This window comes from Silurus aristotelis (assembly GCF_946808225.1).
Source record: "Silurus aristotelis genome assembly, chromosome: 4".
Lineage (NCBI taxonomy): Eukaryota > Metazoa > Chordata > Actinopteri > Siluriformes > Siluridae > Silurus > Silurus aristotelis.
This window is the reverse complement of record NC_139577.1, coordinates 9,898,193-9,918,531: the sequence shown is the minus strand read 5'-3', so window position 1 is coordinate 9,918,531 and position 20,339 is coordinate 9,898,193. Positions and strand designations below refer to the sequence as shown.

The following is a 20,339-nucleotide window of genomic DNA, read 5'->3' as shown; positions in this document are numbered from 1 at the left end:
ATATATATATATATATATATATATATTAGGGGTGGCACGGTTCACAAAACCCACAGTTCGGTTCGTTTCAGGGTCACGGTTTTCGGTTCTGTACGGTTCTTGTTGTTATTTTTTCTTTTAATCTTCAACACTCCAGAAATTTCCTTCAGCATTTGATATATAGCTTATTAGCTTAATTATCCACAATTTAGGATACAGTATTAACATTTTTGTAATGTAAGCATGCACTAACTGAATTTGACTTGACTTTAAGCACATTATTGGGAGCATCTCTGAGTAAAAGCTAGGTGAGATTTTGATACAGCAAGAGAGAAGACATTGATGATGACATGCTTTTCGTTTATTTGGCAAAAAAAAAAAAGGAAAAAAAAGTGTCGGCGAGAGGGAATATTAAACCGCGGCTCGAGTACATTCATCAGCTGACGAAATCCTTCACACTCAATCACGCTGCACGGTTGCATATCTTTTGCTATAAACATCCCCAATGCTTTAGTTATGGCTATTGCCCTGTCCGACTTCTCACTGAGAGGTTGCTTAAATGCTGCGGACAGTAGAAGTTGTTTCCTAACCGGCTCTCTCCTGTTTGTGCTTATCGACACATTGGCGTGATGTCTTCTCAAATGAACTGTCATATTAGAAGTGTTGCCATTAGCATATTGAATGCATTTTGCACAATGCTTTCACACAGTCGCAGTTCTATCTACTGTTTTATTTCCGTTGTCATCGTAAGTAACATGAAATCCAAAATGTTTCCACACACCGGATTTGAACGACGCGGGCGCATCCGCCAACTCCGGGCAGCCTTCATTATCTCCTCCACTTGCCATTTTTTGCAGCACTCCTTACTCAACTTTTACCGTCTATATGTATGTTCGCGCGAAACTGTCTGAGGCGAAACTGAGCACGGGGCTACATTGCGCATACGCCGAACCGTGCGACGCACACACAAACCGAACCGAGACAAGCGGTTCGGGTGTTTTTTCATGTACCGTGCCACCCCTAATATATATATACATATACGTATATACACACACACACACACACACACACACACACACACACAATGTATTATTTATTGTATGTCATAATTAGACAGTGGCAGGTTGATCAGGGAAAGGATGTTCTTCCAAGCCAGGTAACTGTTATGTATTCATCACAACAAACATCTGGTTTGTGAAGCCTCTCTGGAAGGAAGGAAAGGCATCTAAACAATAGTGTGTTTTCAGACCAAACACTAACAGCTAACAGCTGTTGGGTATTTATAATTGCTTTAAATGCTGCTTCTTGTACAAATTTTTCTGTACCCAAAAATCACTACATGTAATATTCCACCTATAAGACTGATACAAATATATTAGGTCTGTTATATATGTGCCTGTTTTTCATTTGAATGTTTGCATGAAGATCTCACTGTTTAGAATGGATGTTGGTAATGCATACAAATCACATATATTTATTGTTGTGTATTGTAGCCCTCGTCTCGATGTGCCACTCCAGGCCTCTCTGCCGTTGCGCTGGCATCTCTTGGTGGTACTTCATCCAGACGGGGCAGTGGGGACATGTCCAGTATTGTCATTGAACCAGATGCCTCTCTCAGTGAGCTGAGGGTAAGCCATGATACAGAATCTCTACTGAATTTCTTTATTTCAATTAATATATGTTACCTGGAAGATTAGAAGTGCCTATCAGAGTTTTTTTGATATCATAAAGAAAGTATGATTGAATGTAGGTATGCTTTATACTGTATGTATTTATCAGTCTAACCAACAGATGAACTGATTAGATTTTTAAATGCATCCTGCAAACAGGATTAATTTTTGTCATACTGAGAATTTTCGTTCACAGTAATGTTCAGGCCCAGCTTCGATAAGTTTAAGTCTGTTTGTCAGTACATCTGTGTGTTTTTCTTGGAATCAAATATATCCTTAGCGTGATCAGAGTTGTGTAAGGTTTATATTTTCACTTAAAAAGATGACAATTTTTTCAAGGGCATACAAATAGTATAGTCAAATGTATCTAGCATGTCTTATTGTAATATTAAAATTTATATACATTAATTGCATTTACAATTTTTTTTTCTAGTAATATGATTAAAGTTTAAAATTAGTACATATTGCTTGAAATAGGGTTAATAATCTTATGTTAAGTTTATTGTAAAATGAAATGCTAGATAAATGTGACCTATATTTTGTACATTTATACAAGTCAAGATATTTTACTGTCTTTTATTTTGCAGTGTGGATCATTATCATTGTAACCAGCATATACATTATATTTTGGGATTTATAACCTAAAAACTCCCCGGTAGCTTTTGTTTTGCTGTCTTTAAGTGTCTCTTTGGAAAGTAGGCATGTGCCACATTTTTTCCTTCAGTGCTTCTGCGTTTCACAAATATTCATTTCAACCCTTCCTCTACAACAGGACATATATGACCTAAAGGACCAGATTCAGGATGTAGAGGGGCGATATATGCAGGGTCTTAAAGAGCTGAAGGTAGAGGGGCTTGTATCCGGTGCATGTCATCTCTTTTTTCCCCGATAACTCTGTCTGGAGGCACGTTTTTACTCGCATCCAAACCTCACTGCTTTTGCCGTTATTTTGGGTGAAAGCATGAACCTTGCATGAAACTATTTATTTATTTATTTATTTATTTATTTATTTATTTTGAAACTTTTTACATTTTTTTGTTTTGTTTTACTTTCCTAGCCTGTATGCCAACTTGAATTAAGCCTTTTAAGAGTTTATCAGCATTTATCTTTTAAAGTTAAACATTCAACATGGTTCAACATGGTTTGTCTTAATTTGTTTGGAGACTTGCTACTATTAGTTTGCTGTTATTATGAGCTATAATTAGTTGCCAACTGCTTTCCTAGTGCAAAATCAGATGAGAGACACAAAATATTATAAATGAGAATAAATCTTCATCCTTCTTAATAATTTAATTAAGAAAAAAGTACTATTATTTAAAACTAAGTTGCAATAATTTAGCATCCAAAATCTTTTGTTGTTGTTAATTTATATATATATATCAATATATAAATATCCTTATATATGCACAGTACTTTAACCACTTACCTCTTAAAACAAAGAAGTCAGTGGTTAAGAAGTTAATTGGATAACATAACCTTTTTAGCTATAATAAATATAAAAAAAATCACTTGTAATTCAGTGCCCATGCACCCTCTTTGTTATTATTCCATAATTATAAGGATTGTATCTAGCAATTATGTTATTATATTGTGTTTTTAAGAAATCTTATATTCTCTATAGGAATCTCTGTCAGAGGTGGAGGAAAAGTATAAAAAGGCCATGGTATCTAATGCACAACTTGACAATGAAAAGGCAAACCTCATTTACCAGGTGGACACGCTCAAGGATGTTATAGAGGAAATGGAAGAGCAGATGTCAGAGCTGATCAGGGAAACAGAAGAGAAATCCAAGGTACACACACACACACACACACACACACACACACACACACACACACACACACACACACACACACACACACACACACACACACACGTTAAATAAGCTTAAGTTCAGAGCTCTATAGCAGGCCATTCAAGATCTTCCACTCCATCCCATGTAAACCATATATTCTTGGAACTGTCATGTCAGTTTTGGGTCTCCTAGTTTAAATTAAGGGGAAAATTTAATTCAACTGCATCTTTAAACATTCTATACATTGGTGTGCTTCCAATGTTATGGTAAAAGTTTGGGATAGACCTGCTTCTGGCTGTAAATGCAATACTTTTGTCCGTATAGTTGTGTGTGTGTGTGTGTGTGTGTGTGTGTGTGTGTGTGTGTGTGTGTGTGTGTGTGTAATATATAATGTGTTTAATGTGTAAAATATATAACCCAGCCATTAGGGGGGCACAAGCCAGTGTACTCTTAGTGCCGGTCCCAAGCCCGGGTAAATGGGGAGGGTTGCGTTAGGAAGGGCATCCAGCGTAAAACATGTGCCAAATCAAATATGCGGATCACAAATGAGAATTTCATACCGGATCGGTCGAGGCCCGGGTTAACAACGACCGCCACAGGTATCGTTAGCCGACAGGGTACCGGTGGAAATTGGGCTACTGTTGGCCGAAGGAGGAGAAGGAGAGGAGGAAGGCGTCTACAGAGACGGCAGGAAAAGGAGCAGTGTAGGAGAGTAGAGGTTCGGGTTGGTACTTTAAATGTTGGTACTATGACGGGTAAAGGGAGAGAGATAGCTGATATGATGGAGAGGAGAAAGGTAGATGTGTTGTGTGTTCAGGAGACCAAGTGGAAAGGGAGTAAGGCCAGGAACATTGGAGGTGGGTTTAAACTGTTTTATCATGGTGTGGATGGGAAGAGAAATGGTGTAGGGGTGATTCTGAAGGAAGAGTACAGTAAGAGTGTAGTGGAGGTGAAGAGAGTTTCTGATAGGGTGATGATCGTGAAGGTGGAAGTTGAAGGGATGATGATAAATGTCATCAGTGCCTATGCTCCACAAGTTGGCTGTGAGATGGAGGAGAAGGAAAGATTCTGGAGTGAATTAGATGAAGTGGTAGATGGTGTACCTAGGAAAGAACGATTGGTGATTGGGGCAGACTTTAATGGGCATGTAGGTGAAGGGAACAGAGGTGATGAGGAGGTGATGGGTAGGTATGGTTTTAAGGAGAGGAATGTGGAAGGGCAGATGGTGGTAGATTTTGCTAAAAGGATGGAAATGGCAGTGGTGAACACGTATTTTAAGAAGAAGGAGGATCATAGGGTGACATATAAGAGTGGAGGAAGGTGCACACAGGTGGATTATCTTCTGTGTAGGAGATGCAACCTGAAGGAGATTGGAGACTGTAAGGTGTTGGCGGGGGACAGTGTAGCTAGACAGCATCGAATGGTGGTCTGTAGGATGGTTTTGGAGGCGAAGAAGAAGAGGAGGAAAGTAAGGTTTGAAAGAAGAATAAGATGGTGGAAACTGAAGGAGGAAGAGTGTAGTGTGAGGTTCAGGGAAGAGGTCAGACAGGGGCTTGGTGGTGGTGAAGAGGTGCCGGATGATTGGGCAACTACCGCAGGAGTGATGAGGGAGGCAGCTAGAAAAGTACTTGGTGTGACATCTGGAAATAGAAAGCAAGACAAGGAGACGTGGTGGTGGAATGAGGAAGTGCAGGAGAGCATTAGGGGAAAGAGATTGGCAAAACAGAAGTGGGATCGACAGAGTGATGAGAAAAGTAGGCAGGAGTACAAGGAGATGCGGCAGCAGGTTAAAAGGGATGTGGCGAAAGCCAAGGAAAAGGCATATGAGGAACTGTATAAGAGGTTGGACACTAAAGAAGGAGAAAAGGATTTATACCGATTGGCCAAGCAGAGGGACCGAGCTGGGAAGGATGTACTGCAAGTTAGAGCAATAAAGGATGGAGAGGGAAATGTGTTGACTAGTGAGGAGAGTGTGTTGAGAAGATGGAGGGAGTATTTTGAGCAGCTGATGAATGAGGAAAATCAGAGAGAGAGAAGGTTGGAGGATGTGGAGTTGGTGAAGCAGGATGTAGATAGGATTAGTAAGGAGGAAGTGAGAGCAGCGATTAAGAGGATGAAGAATGGAAAGTCGGTTGGACCAGATGACATACCGGTAGAAGCGTGGAGATGTTTAGGAGAGATGGCAGTGGAGTTTTTAACCAGATTGTTTAACAGGATTCTGGAAGGGGAGAGGATGCCTGAGGAATGGAGAAGGAGTGTGCTGGTACCGATCTTTAAGCATAAGGGAGATGTGCAAACCTGCAGTAACTACAGGGGAATTAAGTTGATCAGTCACACCATGAAGTTATGGGAAAGAGTAGTGGAAGCCAGGCTGAGAGAAGAGGTGACCATCTGTGAGCAACAGTATGGTTTCATGCCGAGGAAGAGCACCACAGATGCCTTATTTGCTTTGAGGATGTTGATGGAGAAGTATAGAGAAGGACAGAAGGAGCTGCATTGTGTATTTGTGGATTTAGAGAAAGCGTACGACAGGGTGCCGAGAGAGGAGTTGTGGTATTGTATGAGGAAGTCAGGTGTGTCAGAGAAGTATTTGAGGGTGGTGCAGGACATGTATGAGGACAGTGTGACGGCAGTAAAGTGTGCAGTAGGTACGACAGACTGGTTCAGGGTGAAGGTTGGACTACATCAAGGATCGGCCCTGAGCCCTTTCCTGTTTGCAGTGGTGATGGACAGGTTGACGGACGAGGTCAGACAGGAGTCTCCCTGGACTATGATGTTTGCAGATGATATTGTGATTTGTGGTGAGAGTAGAGAGCAGGTTGAGAAGAGCCTGGAGAGGTGGAGATATGCGCTTGAGAGAAGGGGAATGAAAGTCAGTAGGAGTAAGACAGAGTACATGTGTGTGAATGAGAGGGAGGGCAGTGGAGTGATGCGGTTGCAGGGTGAAAAGGTGAAGAAGGTGGAGGAGTTCAGGTACCTGGGGTCAACAGTGCAAAGTAATGGAGAGTGTGTTAGGGAAGTAAAGAAAAGAGTGCAGGCAGGGTGGAGTGGGTGGAGAAGAGTGACAGGAGTGATTTGTGATAGAAGAGTATCTGCAAGAATGAAAGGGAAAGTTTATAGGACTGTGGTGAGACCTGCGATGTTGTATGGATTAGAGACAGTGGCATTGAGTAAAAGACAGGAGGTGGAGCTGGAGGTAGCAGAGCTGAAGATGTTGAGGTTTTCGTTGGGAGTGACGAGGATGGACAAGATTAGAAATGAGTTTATTAGAGGGACAGCACATGTAGGATGTTGTGGTGACAAGGTGAGGGAGGCGAGATTGAGATGGTTTGGACATGTGCAGAGAAGGGACATGAATTATATTGGTAGAAAAATGCTGAAGATGGAGCCACCAGGTAGGAGGAAAAGAGGAAGGCCAAGGAGGAGGTTCATGGATGTGGTGAGGGAAGACATGCAGGTAGTTGGTGTAAAAGAGGCAGATATAGAGGACAGGGTGGTATGGAGACGGATGATCCGCTGTGGCGACCCCTAATGGGAGCAGCCGAAAGAAAAAGAAGAAGAAGAATGTGTAAAATATATATATAATATATAAAATCTACATTATACCCATACAACATGATAACAAAACTGACTTAAATTCAGTTTTTGTTATGGAGTTTAGAAATTGTTATAAGGAAGTTTTAATATACTTCTTTTATGATCTGAAAAATGTTACCTGCAGGAATTGGAGAGGCAAAAGCACACATGTTCAGTCCTGCTGCATAAACAAGAGGAGCTAAAAGACGGAATCCATCAGCGAGATGAACTTATTGAGGTGAGACTTCTTCATTCATATAAAAATCTACTCATTGCAGAAAACATTTATTCAAACATGGTATAACTGTTTTTTTTTCCCCCATGAGTTATAGACCTAAGATCCACATGCAGGATTTTGATCTCTTATCTATGTCTTTTGTCTTGCTTTTGTCTTCTGCTTCTTCTATTTCATGGCTCTCCATTTGACTTTTCTAGGCAAACCAGAACATTCAGTACAAGTTAGATACACTCACAAGGGAGGTGTTTGACCTACAGGAAACTGTTAACTGGAAGGACAAAAAGATTGCGGTATGAAGATTTGAGCAACAATAGGACTTTTATAAGCATGGACCACCAATACCATAATAGAGTGATCTGTATTTGTATGCGTGTATACACTCCCTGCTTGCTTTAACAACACCTTTACAGTAGCACATGTATACACTTATCCAAATAGCATGTGACAGCATTACAGTGCAGAAAATCATGCAAATACAGGTCAAGAGTTTGTTAAATTTCACATCAAATAGCCATACAGGGGAAATGTAAAGCTCTGTGTTTTTAATGTGGCAAAGTTATTGGTACCAAATGGCCAGGTTTATTTGAGAAACACAACAATTTCTAGAGCTTACACAGAATGGTGCAAAAAGCAAAAAACATCATGTGAAAGTTCAAGGCATTGTGCATGCTGAGATTTGTATTGTGTTTTGAAATACTTAAACCAGCTTATCCGATATTCAACAAAGAAGTCATTATCAAAGTCATAAATATAATATTTTTCTTCATTTAGATGCTAGATCTGCTAATATTGCTATGTAAACAGGGTTGCTTATTTTGCAGTTTTGGACAATAATAATCAGACGATTTTTTTGTAGATTAACTGGATTAAAAAATGTTATTAGATGTTTCGCTTATTGTAACTATATAGAAAGCTAATTCACGTGCATTTTTAAAAATGCAAAAGATGGATATCTGTTTTATAGCTAACAAGCATTTAAACGTAGTAAAACAGATACGCTAACTGTTGCAGCAGACAAATGCTATAAAAAGAGAATGGAATGGAGAAACACAGCAACCTAGGGCTTAAAAGGGGCTTATTACTATGTTGCTAGCGAGGTGGTTGTGTAACCTGATGCTCGCGAGTCACGACAGAACAGATTTAGTGGGTGTGCAAACACACAGTTTACACAATAGCACTTCATTAAACTATTAATACCATTCTTACTTGATGACAATGTACAGTTTTTGCTTGCTGTGCTGATGTTTTACTTTCATCCGTGACACCAGTGTGTTTTCTTGTTCCTTTTCGCAAGCCGCTGTTATCTTGCCATCATGCTAACCCGTAACTTAAGCAGCCCAACTAAATGACAACAGTGTTCGTTGACAAGATTTATTATCGATTATCGATTTTATATGTAATTTTATTATTATCATTATAATAAAATACATATGTACAGTGCATAAAGTATTCAAGCCCCCTTCACTTCTTCAACTTTATGTTGCAATCTGAAACTACAATCGTTAATTCCTTTTTCTAATTAATCCACACTCAGTACCCCATAGTGACAAATAATTATAATAAAAACTCAATTTTAGAAATGTCTATAATTTTTTTTAAAAGAACACGACATTTTTCTAAACCTGATTGAAATCCACCTGTATAAAAAGTTCTTGATTGGACATGATTTGGAAAGGAACACACCTCTCTAAAGAAGACCTCAAAGCTGACAATGCAGATCAGAGAAAAAAACAACCCATTAACTGCCTGCAGAGCTCAGAGACAGGATTTTTTTTAAGGCACAGATCTGGAGAACTCTACAAAAATATTGATGCACTGAAGATTCCCAAGAGCACAGCAGCCTCCATAATTCTCAAATGGAAGAGGTTTGGCACAACCAGGACTCTTCTGGTCAGCCGGCCAAACTGAGCAATCAGGAGAGCAGGGCCTTAGTTAGAGACTAGAACAAGAACCCCGAATGTCACTCTGATTGAGTTTCGGAGATCCTGTGTGGAGATGGGACAAAGTTCCAGAAGGACAACCATCACTGCAGCCCTCTGGGTTTTTAATGGCAGAGTGGCTAAACGAAAGTCTCTCCTTAGCGCAAAAACCTCGGAAGCCCGCTTAGATTTAGCAATAAACACCTGAAGGACTCTCACACTAAGAACAAGATTCTCTGGTCTGATGAAACCAAGATTAAACAGTTTGGCCTCAATTCTAAACATTATGTCTGTTGGAATCCAGTCACCACTCCAAAAGTGAAGCATGATTGTGGTTAGGGTTGAGGGAAAGCGGAATGGAGCAAAGTACAGAGATCTCCCCAATTAAAACTTGTTCCACAGCACTCAGGACCTCAGAAGGTTAATTTTCCAACATGATATATCATATCAATGTACTAAAGCAATGTTGTAAAGAAGAAACATTATAATTGAGCATCTCTGGAGAGACCTAAAAATTGCTGTCCACCAACGTTTACCATCCAACCTGACAGAACTGGAGAGGACCTGCAAGGAGGAATGGCAGAGGATCCCCAAATCCAGGTGTGAAAGACTTGTTGCATCTTTCCCAAAAAGACTCCTGGCTGTATTAGATCAAAAGGGGGCTTCTACTAAATACTGAGCAAAGGGTCTGAATACTTAGGAACATGTGATATTTCAGTTTTTCTTTTTTCATAAATCTGCAACAATGTCAACAATTCTGTGTTTTTCTGTCAATATGGGGAGCTGTGTGTACATTCTTCTGCACAAAATTTAAGGGGGTCTGAATACTTTCCGTACCCACTGTAGCTGTAATGCTTTGTGAAAATCGTACCACCTTTTAATGCTTGCTGTTATGTTAGACTTTGCATCTTAACCTTGCGGTCTGTGCATGCTGATAATTTTGTCTTGTCTGCTTCAATGTGGCCTGTCCGTCTCCATTTGTTCCCCTCATGGCTCTTCTCTCTTTCCTGCCCTGCTGTTGGCTAGGCCTTAGAGAGGCAGAAAGAGTACTTTGATTGCATTAGGAAAGAGAGGGACGAGCTCAGAGATGAGCTGGCTGACCTCAAGGGGAAATCCAAAACAGTAGAGGTATGTCCGTGTTGCAGACCAAAGGAATACCAAAGGAAAAAATATATATTTTTTAACAATAGATTTTGCTCATTATGAATGGTCCTCCTTGAATCATAATTAATGTATAAGTATAGTTTAATTTTAGGTGGATTAAACTGAAAAAGTGACAAGTTTTTAAGAAAGTTTGTAAATTACTTAAAAGCCAATAGCCACATAAAATGTGTTTTTGGTGGATGAATGGAATATGAATTTTTTTTATATACATATTTTAATTCAGCAAGGCTTTTTAAGGTTACTGTTGAACTTGAGGCTGCATTCGTACTTCTCTTAATTCTGACCGGTCTCCCTGTCCCTACCACTAATAAGCACTTCCATACCTAGATGCTGGCACCACCCAGCTTCTCCACAGGGATGTTGAAGAAATAGCTGGTTTTGCCATGTCTATTGCTTAAAGTTTAGCTGAAAAGGTTTTCATTTTTTAGTCTAGAAAATATTTTTCCTTTTGCTCTTGTCCTTTACATACTCACCACATATTATTTTATTCAGGAATAACTTTCCATCTAGCAACTAGCAAAGCCTGACTCAACATTTCTGAGCTGTCCTTTTAAAACTCTTTTATATGATGTATTTCTCCCTGAAACATGGTCCTTCTAAACTGATTACTGAGTTTTGTCTGACATGTTGGTCACAATAAGTTGTTTACTCAACTGGAAGGTCTACCTTAATATTTATTTTCTTTAGCGGAGGTTTACACCTTGCAGTTGTCTTTATTTTGGTATGATTGCCATTTTTAAGCAATTCACCACTGTCCTATATGTGATCCTTTCCAAACTTGGTTGTTTAAATAATTATCTATATATTCTGTTCTAGTATTTTTATAACATGAATAAATAATAAACTATGCAATAAATTTTTCCACAGAAAAGTCATTTACAATTACTTAGAAGACAAAATGTTTACTTGTATTAATTTGTATTTATAAAATCTATATATAAAACCCAGATTACTTTAGGGGCAATTACTTTATCACAGTCTCGTATATTTGTTTGAAGTAAATGGGCTTTGTGTTTATATATCTCCATCCATCCATCCATCTTCTCCCGCTTATCCGATGCCGGGTCGCGGGGGCAGCAGTCTAAGCAAAGATGCCCAGACTTCCCTCTCCCTAGACACTTCTTCCAGCTCTTCCGGGGGGACACCAAGGCGTTCCCAGGCCAGCCGGGAGACATAGTCTCTCCAGCGTGTCCTAGGTCTTCCCCGGGGTCTCCTCCCAGTGGGACGCGCCCGGAACACCTTCCCAGGAAGGCGTCCAGGAGGCATCCGGAACAGATGCCCGAGCCACCTCAGCTGACCCCTCTCGATGTGGAGGAGCAGCGGATCTACTCCGAGCTCCTCCCAAGTGACTAAGCTTCTCACCCTATCTCTAAGGGATCGCCCAGCCACCCTGCGGAGGAAGCACATTTCGGCCGCCTGTATCCGGGATCTTGTCCTTTCGGTCATGACCCAGAGCTCATGACCATAGGTGAGAGTAGGAACGTAGATTGACCGGTAAATCGAAAGTTTCGCCTTGCGGCTCAGCTCCTTCTTCACCACGACAGACTGGTACATCGACCGCATTACTGCAGAAGCTGCACCGATCCGTCTGTCAATCTCCCGTTCCACCCTTCCCTTACTCGTGAACAAAACCCCAAGATACTTAAACTCCTCCACTTGCGGCAGGAACTCCCCACCAACCTGAAGTGGGCAAGCCACCCTTTTCCGACTGAGGACCATGGCCTCGGATTTGGAGGTGCTGATTCTCATCCCAGCCGCTTCACACTCAGCTGCAAACCGTCCCAGTGCATGCTGAAGGTCCTGGTCTGATGAAGCCAACACGACAACATCATCTGCAAAGAGCAAAGACGAAATCGTGTCGTCACCAAACCGGACACCCTCCGACCCCTGGCTGCGCCTAGAAATTCTGTCCATAAAAATTATGAACAGAACCGGTGACAAAGGGCAGCCCTGCCGGAGTCCAACATGCACCGGGAACAAGTCTGACTTACTGCCGGCAATGCGAACCAAGCTCCTGCTTCGGTCATACAGGGACCGGACAGCCCTTAGTAAAGGGCCCCCGACCCCATACTCCCGGAGCACCCTCCACAGGCCGCCGCGAGGGACACAGTCGAATGCCTTTTCCAAATCCACAAAGCACATGTGGACTGGTTGGGCAAACTCCCATGAACCCTCCAGCACCCTGTAGAGGGTATAGAGCTGGTCCAGTGTTCCACGGCCTGGACGAAAACCACATTGTTCCTCCTGAATCCGAGGTTCTACTATCGGCCGTATTCTCCTCTCCAGTACCCTGGCATAGACTTTCCCAGGTAGGCTGAGAAGTGTGATCCCCCTATAGTTGGAACACACCCTCCGGTCCCCCTTCTTAAAAAGAGGGACCACCACCCCGGTCTGCCATTCCAGAGGCACTGTCCCCGACCGCCACGCGATGCTGCAGAGGCGTGTCAGCCAAGACAGCCCCACAACATCCAGAGACTTGAGGTACTCAGGGCGGATCTCATCCACCCCCGGTGCCCTGCCACCGAGGAGTTTCTTTACTACCTCGGTGACTTCAGCTTGGGTGATGGACGAGTCCGCCTCTGAGCCCTCAGCCTCTGCTTCCTCAATGGAAGACGTGACGGCGGGATTGAGGAGATCCTCGAAGTATTCCCTTTCACCGTTCAACGACATCCCCAGTTGAGGTCAACAGCTCCCCACCTCTACTGTAAACAGCATTGGTGGGGCACTGCTTTCCCCTCCTGAGGCACCGGACGGTTTGCCAGAATCTCTTCGAGGCCAGCCGATAGTCCTTCTCCATGGCCTCACCGAACTCCTCCCAGGCCCGAGTTTTTGCCTCGATAACCACCCGGGCTGCAGTTCGCTTGGCCTGCCGGTACCCGTCAGCTGCCTCAGGAGTCCCACAAGCCAACCAGGCCAGGTAGGACTCCTTCTTCAGCTTGACGGCATCCCTTACTTCCAGTTTCCACCACCGGGTTCGGGGATTGCCGCCTCGACAGGCACCGGAGACCTTACTGCCACAGCTCCGAGCGGCCGCTTCGACAATGGAGGTGGAGAACATGGTCCACTCGGACTCAATATCTCCGGCCTCCCTCGGGATCTGGTCAAAGCTCCGCCGGAGGTGGGAGTTGAAGATCTCTCTGACAGGAGGCTCGGCCAAACGTTCCCAGCAGACCCTCACAGTACGCTTGGGTCTGCCGAGTCTGTCCAGCTTCCTCCCCCGCCATCGGATCCAACTCACCACCAGGTGGTGATCAGTTGACAGCTCCGCCCCTCTCTTTACCCGAGTGTCCAAGACATACGGCCGCAGGTCAGATGAAACGACCACAAAGTCGATCATCGACCTACGGCCTAGGGTGTCCTGGTGCCACGTGTACTGATGGACACCCTTATGCTTGAACATGGTGTTCGTTATGGACAAACTGTAACTAGCACAGAAGTCCAATAACTGAACACCGCTCGGGTTCAGATCAGGGGGGCCGTTCCTCCCAATCACGCCCCTCCAGGTGTCACTGTCGCTGCCCACGTGTGCATTGAAGTCTCTTAGTAGAACGACGGAGTCCCCAGTCGGAGCACTGTCCAGCACCCCTCCCAGAGACCCCAAGAAGGCCGGGTACTCTATACTGCCGTTTGGCCCGTAGGCACACACGACAGTGAGAGACCTATCCCCGACCCGTAGGCGCAGGGAAACGACCCTCTCGTTCACCGGGGTAAACTCCAACACATGGCGGCTGAGCTGGGGGGCTATAAGCAAACCCACACCAGCCCGACGCCTTTCACCATGGGCAGCTCCAGAGTTGTAAAGAGTCCATCCTCTCTCGAGGAGTGTGGTTCCAGAGCCCAGGCCGTGCATAGAGGTGATCCCGACTATCTCTAGTCGGAACCTCTCAACCTCACGCACAATCTCAGGCTCCTTCCCCGCCAGCGAGGTGACATTCCACGTCCCTAGAGCTAGCTTCCGTGTCCAGGGATCGGGTTTTCGAGGCCTCCACCTTCGACTGCTGCCCGATCCTCTTAGCACCGGCCCCTTACGGTCCCTCCTGCAGGTGGTGAGCCCACTGGAAGGCGGCCCCACGTCGCTCCTTCGGGCTGAGCCCGGCCGGACCCTGTGGGGGAAGGCCCGGCCACCAGGCGCTCGCATACGAGCCCCAACCCCGGGCCTGGCTCCAGGGTGGGGCCCCGGCTGCGCCATACCGGGCGACATCACGGTCCCTGATGTAGTATCTCTCATAAGGGGTTTTGAACCGCTCTTAGTCTGACCCGTCGCCCGGGACCTGTTTGCCTTGGGAGACCCTACCAGGGGCATATAGCCCCGGACAACATAGCTCCTAGGGTCATTCGAGTACTCAAACCCCTCCACCACGTTAAGGTGGCAGTTCAAGGAGAGGTGTTTATATATCTGTTTAGGTAAATATTTAAAAATTCCAATACCTTGCAATTGCATATACACTGCATAAGTGTTAGATATATGTATAGAGTTAAGGATGAAAATACCAGCACCTTTATTTAAATTAAAGGTTTTCTTTATTTTATTATCTTTCTTTTTCTATATAATTATATTATTATATAGTTTACAGCAAGGATGTAAACATGAATATTAGCCCAAACTGTGTGTTCTTATATTCTAACAGTTTCTTTAAAAAAATTGCAGTAAGAAATGTTTCAGTTGGGGTTGATAGGGTCTCATTATGTTTCCCAAAGGGCTTCTAGCATAAGATGCCCTGGGTGATGTGTAATCTTTACTGCTGCATATACTCTGTGTTAGGGCATATATTCTGTTATGTAAAAGCATTATAACTCACGTAATAACTCTGCTTCCTACAGAAACATGGGCTGGTTATCATTCCCGAGGGCACTCCCAATGGGGATGTTAGTCATGAATCTCCCACCTCAGTGATTACTCTTGTCACTCAGGAAGCTGCTCAAGTGCTGGAGTCTGCTGGAGATGGACCTCTGGGTATGAAAACAGATTGCTCCAACAGTGTTTGACAACCTTTGAGACTACTACTGATTATTAGTAGATTATTAGGTGTGGAGTCCAATGTAATAAAGATTTGTTTGTTTTTAATTATTTTATTTTATATAAAGAACATAATTACAAATTCATGTTAGTATTGTGGTTCAGGTGAATATATAAACACATTATTTTAAAGAGGTGCAATTATTATGTCATAGTTGTAAATGCCTTTTTTTCCCCATAACAGATATTCGACTACAAAAGCTTGCTGAAGAAAAAGATGAACTCTTATCTCAAGTACGAATATTATCTGAAGTGTTTAATAGAATGATTGATGATAAAAGAATGAGCAATTGCCCCAGAAGAGGGTATTTGTAACATTATTCTGTTTTGGCATCTCATAGATAAGGAAACTAAAAACGCAGCTTCAGGATGAAAAACAGAAACATTTGAAGATGGAAAGTGTTGACCCTGATGGAGAACAACTAGAAAATGGCACTGACTTGAACTTGATTGAAATGCAGAGTAAGTTTACACTTGCAACCAGCTGAAAGGGTTATTGATGTCCATCTTCATCTTTCCAAAAGATCTTTCATACTTACAACTGCACGTTTCAATGCTTTCCAAAGTGCATACCTTACCGAAGTAAGTAATTGAAGGCAGCGTACATGAAAGGCATATTAACGGCAAAGGCAAAAGTTTTGAGAATGACACAAATATTACTTTTCACAAAGTGTTTTGCAACCCATCTTTGCATAATCATTTTTTTGTCAATGTTTGTCAGAATTTGTGGGTTTTTGTTTGTCCACCAGTCTCTTTAGGATTGACCACAACTTCTCAATAGGTTTAAGGTCTGGGGAGTTCGGGGAAATGTTTTGTTCCCTGAGCCACTTAGTTATCACTTTTGCCTTATGGCAAGTTGCTCTATCATGCTGGAAAAGGCATTGTTTTCCCAACCATCCAAGAACAGATGGTGACAAAGTTGTTCTTGGAGGATCTTTTTGTACTGTTTTTTATTAATGTCTATGTTCTTAAGTTCCTTTGGCTGAGAAGAAACCCTACACATGAAAGGTCTCAGGATGCTTTGCTGTTGTCATGATACAGGACTAATGGGTAGCGCGCACTTTTTCTTTTCCGGACAAGCTTTTTTTTTTTTAAGTGCCCAAAATAATCTGAATGGGGATACATCAGAGAAATTGACTTTACCCCAGCAATCCAATCCCTGTACCTTTTGCACAATATCAGTCTGTCCCTGATGTTTTTCCTGGAGAGAAGTGGCTTCTTAGCTGTCCATATTGACACCCGGCCATCCTTCAAAAGTATTTACCTTACTGTAACCCATAGGAGATGGTCCTGGTGCTTGCTGGACCTTTGTGGGCCTGAAGCCTTCTTCACAACAATTAAACCTCTCTCCTTGCGGGGTACAGTGATGGTGGTCAGAAGCAAACTGTAGTCCTTAGTCAGTGTAGCAGACTGTTGACATGAACTGCAATCCAAATCCATCCTCAAAGCTCCCGTTCTTACTCTGGAATTTCATGGAACCACCCAAGGCATTGATGAGAAACATCCCTAACTGCACAGATTGGCCTCCAATCGAAGAGAACACTATCCTGAGGCAGGCCAGGACGAAGTGGGAAGATCTGCGGCGGGAAAAGGGGCAGGAACAGTGGCCACTGGATCCTCAGGAGCATGTTTAACTCGACCGAGAGAGAAAAGGGGTGACAGGAAGAGGAGGATATGGATTATTATGTGTCCTTATTGTTGTATAAAAGTTAAGGACACTGTGCAGTTGGAGACTCTGGCAAGACTCGCTATGGCAGCATAACTAAAAGGGAGAACCAGAAGGTAACACAGACATGAGGGATCTCTGGTATAAGAGACGAGGCACCACACCACCGTCAACAAACCTGAGTGAACTGTGAGAGTGAGGGGACGGTAGCATACAAATATCCCATTTCACTGAACACTTTATATCCATGATCCCTCCAGATCTGCTACTTTACCCAAAAAAAAATCTACTGATAAAAGACTTGACTAAATAAATGTTTTCAACCTTGACCTGAACACTGAGACTGTGTCTGAGTCCCTAAGAATCTAGATGTAACAAAAGCATGAACTAGTTTATCTGCATCCTGTAACATCATATTTCTAATTTTAGCAATATTTCTAAGATGAAAGAAGGCAATCCTGGTAATATTATTCACGTGAGCCTCAAAGGAAAGACTATGGTCAATAATTACACTTTGCAATTAATTGCAATTCATCTGATTACTCTTTACAACATTTTGGCGTATATGCAAATTGACATCATAAAAACTGAGGCAGCAGACTTTGAGAAAAACAATATTTGTGTTATTCTTAAACTTTTGGCCATGGCTGTACATTATTATACATTTGTTTATTATACTGTAAATCATTAAACTATTTTGAGCACCTGTTTATTTGGCTGTTGTTAATTGAGATTGGTAGACTTAATAGCAGAATTACAATGCATGTCAAAACTTTGGAAACACCCTGTTCTTTATCGTTTTTAAGAGACAACGTTGTTTTTTTGTTTATTACTTAGTTTGTTGCATTGTTTGTCAAAGAAACCTTCTCTGAAACAGCTTAACAGATATAAAAGGCTAGGTTTAACTTTATTTTCAATATCAGAAACAACACTGAACCAGTAGGGCAAATACCAAATAAATTAAGTGAAACAGTTGCTTAGTTATTGGGTAGAGACTGGCAGTTAGTGTCTGAGTTCAGAATTAGTACAGCCAAAAGGAAAATGCTGTTTTTGATTCTTTTTGTGGGAGTGCAAAATGCATGTCTTCAATCAGAAAAATGCTACAGAAAACAGTGAGTGGTGGGGATGGGAGGTGTCCTTGATAATAACATTCATTCTTTGTAGGCAACACTTTTGATAAATATTAATGTTGCACAACAGTGTCCTAATAATTTATGGGGTAGTTTTCACTAGCAGATGTAGTGCCTTGGTTGTGCACTCTGCAGTTATTCTAGGGTTAAACTGTAATGCAGTTTGTAAGAATGGTATTTATGGTACAGCGGTAGAGTTTATCATGATCTGAGTAGAGGAGTGTTTGAGTCAATGGTGGATGGGGTGTTGTTTCAAATTCAAACAAACTCTGGTCTGTTGGTTAAAATGTCCAGAGTTCAGCTAAAGAGTGGGGGACTTTGGATGTCATCTTTGATTGGATGACTATAAATGCAGAGATTAAGTTTATGAATAGCATCTTCATAAAGGAGTTATTTTCTAGATGAGTCAGAGCAGACTAAAGGGCTGAGGTAATGGCATCTTCTGTTGGCCAGTTATTACAGTAAACATACTACTGAGGATCAACTGATAGTTGTAGGCAGGCTTTTATATAAGAAATGACCAGCCAATTGAAGCACTTTGTAATGACGTGGGTAAGAACTGGATGAAAGTTGTTGCGCACTGTCGCCACATCCTGCTTTGGTACTTGTACAATAGTTTTGAATGAGGTAAAGTACAACTGCTTAGGCCAGTAATAAGATGTATGATGTGTGAAAACCCTGGCTGTGTACATTTTCCTAATCCTCTCTGCTGGAGAGGGTGTCATATTATGGTACCATTTGTAATTCCAGCCTCGTAACAAGATGGGCTTTGCAAACAAAAAATTTAAATAGCGTTTAAATGCATGGTTCTGTCATGTAATAGGAGAGACCTAACTGCAGGTTGGGATTTGGCAATGAATAAAAATAAAATAAAATGTAAGAAAAAAGATAAATTAAATTCACTTTACTTGTATATTTGAAGAAAAAACAAAAACAAATTTGTGTCTGTATAAATTTTTTATTTATTTGTTCTAATTCAATCCTGTTATTGTATTATCTGTAGGAGATGCCAACCGACAAATTACTGACTATAAATTCAAGCTTTCAAAGGCAGAACAAGAAATGGGTACAATGGAACAAAATGTAAGTTTCTAAGATATTGCAGCCAGGTGACAATTTTGGTTGATTCTGCCTCTGTATACCATCCAAATAATTTTGGAATTCAGCACTGACCATATACACTTTCCCCTTAAAATCAAATGTTAAAAAAAATAAAAGCCTTAACTGTTTTAGAAAGTAAAGTCATTTATTAAAATTTTTTGCTTTCTGATCGTGTTTCAGTTAAGAACAAAGTATTTTATGTATTTATGTGTAATGTATTATGCGTGACTTTCATATTAGTTTTTTAATATATTTTAACCTCTCTTCCTATGAAAAAAATGCAATTTATAACATTTTACAACTGTAATGCACAAAGCTGAGCTTTTTCTGATAAAAGTTAACCTTGTTTAGATGAGAAGATTTAGATTTAGCATTGGAGTCTGGTAATCCGGTCTGTCATGTTCTGTTTTCTTAATGATTGTTAAATTGCTTTTTATTAATAGAAGTCATTCTAATAATGCACATTTTCCCTATGTAGATAAACAGACTTGAAGGGCAGGTGTTAAGATATAAAGCAGCAGCTGATAACTCTGAGAAAATTGAAGATGAACTTAAGGCTGAGAAAAGAAAACTACAAAGGGAGGTAAGGATGCAAGTAAAGCTATGATGGAAATACAGAGTGTACTTTATTAGGAACAGTTTCAGAATTTCAATTTTATAACTGCACATTCATGAAATATCTAATTGGCTAGCAGCAAATTGCAAAAAAACAAATGCAGATCCCTTTTAGGTGAGTCCGTGCCCATGAGAGCCAAAGAACTATGCTCTTGGTGACAGACATGGAACCTGATCTGAACTTCTGCTGTTGTATCTCATGCACTTAACGTTCCATGGTTTTTCCATGGCGTTTCTAATAAAGTGAATGTATAATTTGGCAAAGAAGAATCAAAATCAAAGAAGAAAAAAAGGTTAATTTGTATGTGTATTTTTCTGTGTGTATGAACAGTGAACACACACACACACACACACTCTCAAATATATATACAGTATCACACAAAAGTGAGTACACCCCTCACATTTCAGCAACCATTTTAGTATATCTTCTGTATTTTAGAGTAGGCAATGTGCAGCTTGTATAGCAGTA

General features: G+C 41.6%; 1 protein-coding gene across 25 annotated transcripts in view; it reads left to right on the top strand.

Moving 5' to 3' along the window:
- Positions 1-20,339, top strand: part of lrrfip2 (leucine rich repeat (in FLII) interacting protein 2) — a 65,607-nt gene that overhangs the window by 41,435 nt on the left and 3,833 nt on the right. For 15 of the 25 annotated variants that reach the window (XM_083539956.1, XM_083539962.1, XM_083539954.1 and 12 more), the window contains 11 exons: positions 1,473-1,607; positions 2,422-2,493; positions 3,271-3,441; positions 7,166-7,258; positions 7,456-7,548; positions 10,204-10,305; positions 15,163-15,295; positions 15,543-15,592; positions 15,700-15,820; positions 19,158-19,237; positions 19,734-19,838. In XM_083539956.1, coding sequence (XP_083396082.1) covers positions 1,473-1,607; positions 2,422-2,493; positions 3,271-3,441; positions 7,166-7,258; positions 7,456-7,548; positions 10,204-10,305; positions 15,163-15,295; positions 15,543-15,592; positions 15,700-15,820; positions 19,158-19,237; positions 19,734-19,838 — 1,155 coding nt within the window. Of the gene's footprint in view, positions 1-1,472; positions 1,608-2,421; positions 2,494-3,270; positions 3,442-7,165; positions 7,259-7,455; positions 7,549-10,203; positions 11,352-14,725; positions 15,296-15,542; positions 15,593-15,699; positions 15,821-19,157; positions 19,238-19,733; positions 19,839-20,339 lie in introns of all 25 variants that reach the window. The other 10 variants (XM_083539949.1, XM_083539952.1, XM_083539959.1 and 7 more) reach the window with 5 other exon arrangements.